This window comes from Penaeus japonicus, unplaced genomic scaffold (genome assembly GCF_977035675.1).
Source record: "Penaeus japonicus unplaced genomic scaffold, GWHDUDI00000001_assembly GWHDUDI00000015, whole genome shotgun sequence".
In the NCBI taxonomy this organism is placed as follows: Eukaryota; Metazoa; Arthropoda; class Malacostraca; order Decapoda; family Penaeidae; genus Penaeus; species Penaeus japonicus.
In genome coordinates this window covers 11,050,393-11,055,392 of record NW_028234417.1, presented here as the reverse complement: position 1 = coordinate 11,055,392, position 5,000 = coordinate 11,050,393, and the positions used below count along the sequence as shown (strand labels likewise).

Below are 5,000 nucleotides of genomic sequence, written 5' to 3'. Positions count from 1 at the left end.
TACATATATATATATATATATATATATATATATTATATATATATATATATATATATATAATGCATATATATGTATATATATATATATATATATTGTATATATATATATATATATATATATATATATATATATATATATATATATATATATATATACATATATATGCATGTATATATATATATATATATGATATGTATATATATATATATATATATATATATATATATATATATATATACACACACACACATCTATATATATATAGATGTGTGTGTGTGTGTGTGTGTGTGTGTGTGTGTGTATGTGTGTGTGTATGTGTGTGTATGTATGTATGTATGTATGTATATATATGTATATATATACATATATATATATATATATATATATATATATATATATATATATATATATGTATATATATATATAATCTCCCAGTATCTGCACCTGACCCATTTCCGTTATTTCCCCGGAGGCGCTCGCCCCTGATGGAACGCAAGTAATGTCGCAAATGTTCTTTGCAGGCGCGGGAGGAGTACCGGGAGCTGAAGCACAAGCGAAAGGTGGAGTGGGCGGCGGTCGTGATCCAAATCGCATATATCAACTTCCAGGTAAACAAGCATTATTCTATTCCAAGTGTTTTAGTCAACTTTTTCCTGTGTGTAACGATAGACATTGGTGAGGAACAGGGAGCGAGTACGAGTTGATTTCTCTCTCTCTCGCTCTGTCCTCCTTCGTCACTTCTAAGTTACTGAGAATGACAGTGTTGCGATTTCTTAAAGATGGCCTTTTATCTCACAAACAAAACCGACTCGATTTATTTTCTCTGTATGAGTGTTTGCAATTATACTATTTATCAATGATAATGATAACGATGCAATACCAATGAGGATACTAATATGAATAAAAAAATAAAGTTTATCATAGTAATGCTGCTGCTGCTGATGATGATGATAATAATATTAATAATGATAATGATAATAAGAAGAAGGATATTATTATTGTTATTATTTCTATCATTACCTTCACCACTGCTTTTTTTAACAATAACAATAATAATAACAATAATGATGTAATATAAAATCAGTGAAGGTAATGACAAAATTATTGATACCACAGAGAAACTAATAACCAGAAGATGTGATTTTATTTCCTTCCGTTACGAGAGATTTCTTTTCCTTGGTAACTGAATATCCACTTGCTCAGGCGCCATTCAAAGCTATATTCATTTTGATAAATTGTTTCATGTAAATGCAACTTATTTTTCTGAATTACTAATGAGAAATAAATAAAAAATATCCATGAGGGCTCGAGTATATCCTACACCAGCAGGCAGCCTGTCCATCCTGGGTTTATACTTGTGCTCCGTCCATGATCCTTCACTCAGTCACTTCTTTCTTTGCTTCCTTGTTTCCCCCCCCCCACACACACACACCTCATGCCCCTCATGGGCAATTTACCCTCGCCAGTTGCGCTGCAGACAGCAAGTTGCTCTGACCGGCCTCTTTCTTGTCTCTCCAGCGGCGGAAGTTCCTGCTGAAGGTGCTGATGGATCAGCCGAGCGACTCCCCCGCCGACGGCTCTTGGCCTCCGGCGCCGCGCACTCTGCAGGACCTCAGCCTGCTCCTTCGTCGCCTTCACCACAAATGGCGGGTAGGTCACCCTCGGGGCTTCGATTCATGAGCGAAGGAACAAGACGAAGACATACAGAACGGAATCAGAAATCACTTTCTAACCGTGGAATTACAGTGTGTTAGTAACAGTTAGCCGTGCGTGCGTGCACTTAGGTGAATGCATGTGTGTGTTTGTGTGGCGCTGTATTCGTTTATTCGCTTTAAGCAAGAGTAGCAAGGGGGATGAAGGTCTTCCATCTGGACGCCGGTTTTCGTCCTTTGACGCTGAGCTTAGCTAGCCATCATAGGACGATCTCCTGGGCAGGCAAAATCGACCCCAACTACTGGTTATGCACTATAGGAACCACTTGGTCGTCCTCCACAGAAAACTGACCAGTGGTGAGGCCACCTCAATGGGAAGGAGAAGGGCCCCGACCTGGCCAATCCGTCTAAGAAAAGACACCAAGCCTCCACACCACAGTTCGTGTACACTCGTCCCCACAGGATAGGGCTTGAGGCTGGAAGAGTTGTTGTGCCCGACCCAGAGTGGACCGGAAGCACCCAAGCTCCAGGACATTGTCACGTGGTTCATCGTATTCCAATATAATCAAACTATATTTCTTTGTACTTATCCTAATTTCATATATGCAGTGTGTGTGTTTCGCTTGTGTGCGTGTGTACGTGTGTCCATACAGAAATTATCAATTCTACATTTTCTCTCACATTTCTCTCACCATAAATTTTCACAACGACTGCACGAGCCGCCTCCACTGAGAGAACTAACCTTGAGCTTCCCTCGCAGTGCCACCGGTACCGCCTCCAGTTCGACCAAACGGCGAGGAACAGGATGAGAGAGAAAGTCACGGCTTCCATTATTTTCAAAGACAGGAAAGCTTCATATTCGAAAAGGTAAACCAAACAGTTATTGTTATTTGTATAGGTCGGGATGTCCTCTATAATCTATTATTTTTTTTACTTATTTTTTTTGACATAATAACCTCGCCGATGACTTTCCTACCGGTAGCGTGTCGCATCCTTTCCTCGGGGACTACGTAAGGATTCGCCAGAACGCTCAGTGGAAGAAGCTTGCTGCCGAGACCAACGACCAGTACGTGGTGTTCGCCGACATCGTCAACAAGATCACCCGCTCAGCCGGCAAGGTGGGGAAGGGAAGGAGTTTTTACGTGGTTTAAGTATAGAAACTAAAGAAACTTGCGAAGCTGCTGTGAATATTTTCACTGATTATCTTGAACTGTCAATAAAGAGATTAAGCGAAAACGAGAAGAGCGCACTGACGCAACAGCTGGTATAAAAGTACAAGCAAAAAACATTTTCAGGGTTGCATAAAAAACTTTTTTTTGTCATAATTTAGCTCCTACTATCAGTTCCAATGGAAAATGGAAGAATGCGGGATATTGCTTCTCTCTGAGGCTCTCGTTCACTCCTTTTGCCAGCAATTTCGAGTCCTCACACTATCCAAGGAAGATTGCACAGTCATGTTTGACATCAGTAGATTTATAAAAATCTAGAATGATATCATTTCTATGTTTAGCTAAAAATGTATAACCTCTTCTACAATTTGTTGCAAAGCTCAGCGTAAACAAGATTTATTAACCACAAAAAAGCTCTTACTGGAAACCATACAACGTGCTGATCAGATTCGTCGTATAAATACTGGACATGAAGCGCTTCATCAACATACTTTGAGAGGCTTTAGGCATGTCTGTTGTAAGTCTGATCGGGGAGAAACATCAAGAACTTCCGAAAAAAGAGCAGTCAAAATAGATTGCACTGAGGGAAGCTAGAAAAGGGGGAAGCCGTCGAGTGAGGACAATTTGGAAATTTTAGACTTAGACCAAGAATAGGCTAAAAAAGAAAACAATAATGATAACTTTATTCTTATCAGTAGAGCAAGCCATCCCAACCTTCAGTTGCAGCTGTCTTCTGAAATTTCAATTTTATTTTGCTTTTGTAGTTCCTTGAGCTTAAACGGCGCTAATTGTCAGAATTAGAGAAAGGGTAAAAAAGTCAATATTAACAAAGGCAAAAAAGGGATACAAGAAGGTTCAATGGCGGATGGTGAGGCCAGGACAAGATAAAGAAAGATAAAACAAGCCTTTCTTTTTTAATCATACGGTCTTTACAGAGAGAAAAAATGTATCGCCAAATTAACCGGAAGCAGCAGAAAATATATAAACATATATGTTAATAATAATGATAGTGATAATGAGGATTAGAGTCAAGATAATAGTAATAATGTAATGATAACAGCGATGAAGATAAATGTAATAATAATGTTAGGAATAATGATAATGATTATATTACTTATGATTATAAAAACAACAAGGACAACAAGATGCATAATAATAATTAAGCAAGTACAGTATATCTTAAACCAACCAAATGGCAAATATATGGGTCGTGTTAACGATAGTTTCACAGATTCAAATCAATGCTTTCGTAATATTGCTTGAACAAGTTATCAATAAATATGTGAGTTCGAAAGTTACCAGCCTACCTACGTGCTAAGACGCTTCTCAAACCCCCCCTCAGTTCGTGCCGATCCTGCTGGTGGTCTCCACGAACTCCCTGCTGGTGCTGGACCAACGGACGCTGCAAGTCAAGTACCGGATCCCCGCCCACGACATTCAGCGGATCTCCCTCTCGCCCTTCCTTGGTGAGCGTCCCTTCCTTACGCTACTCGAATTGCCTCGGACGAACAGAAACGCCGAAATTCTAATGTACCGTTTTACTATGGGAGCTTCATTCTTACGGTGTTATGGTGCAGTGGTATTGTTAACTTGGGAAAATGTTTCAATGCTTTCTTGTTTCCAGCTGATACCAATGGCTACCTGGCGTGAAAGAGGCCTAGAGGCCGCGCCCCTCTTTTGTAGCTTTGAAGCTGTTTTTTTTTAATATGCAATGTGTTCGTAGGTTATAATAAAATCAATTCCTCAGTAAAATTATATAAATTAATGGTAACATAATATATGACACGATTAAAAAAGCAGTGGATCGCAAGAAAATAATATATCAAAAGCCATGGGTTCAGTGTCTGAAACCCAAAATCTTCATCTGAATAGTATATTGTTTCTCCATTTAGATGTTAGTTTAGATATTAATGCATTATAAGTAGATAATCTAGAACACCTTTATCATACAAAACAAATATGTATTTTTTCGTTACCTAAGAAATTACTTGGGAAAATATAGCATATAGAACAGAGAATTGTCAATTACATGGGAAGCAGGCAGCGCCATGGGTACTCCTTACTCCCTGATATTAAAGATCAATAGCTCTTTGAACTAGAACCCTCACTTGCATTACTGAAGCTACCACAGTAACGCAAACAGTGGTTACCACTCCAGGGTTTTCCAGAGTGCTGAGGT

At 38.9% G+C, this 5,000-nt stretch overlaps 1 protein-coding gene across 1 annotated transcript in view; it reads left to right on the top strand.

Annotated features, from left to right (window-relative positions):
• Positions 1 to 5,000, top strand: part of LOC122265348 (unconventional myosin-Ia) — a 47,245-nt gene that overhangs the window by 39,489 nt on the left and 2,756 nt on the right. Inside the window, exons 19-23 of the mRNA XM_086544198.1 lie at positions 522 to 608; positions 1,519 to 1,650; positions 2,413 to 2,519; positions 2,635 to 2,770; positions 4,164 to 4,287. Of these exons, the coding sequence (XP_086400324.1) occupies positions 522 to 608; positions 1,519 to 1,650; positions 2,413 to 2,519; positions 2,635 to 2,770; positions 4,164 to 4,287 (586 nt within the window). The remainder of the gene's footprint in view (positions 1 to 521; positions 609 to 1,518; positions 1,651 to 2,412; positions 2,520 to 2,634; positions 2,771 to 4,163; positions 4,288 to 5,000) is intronic.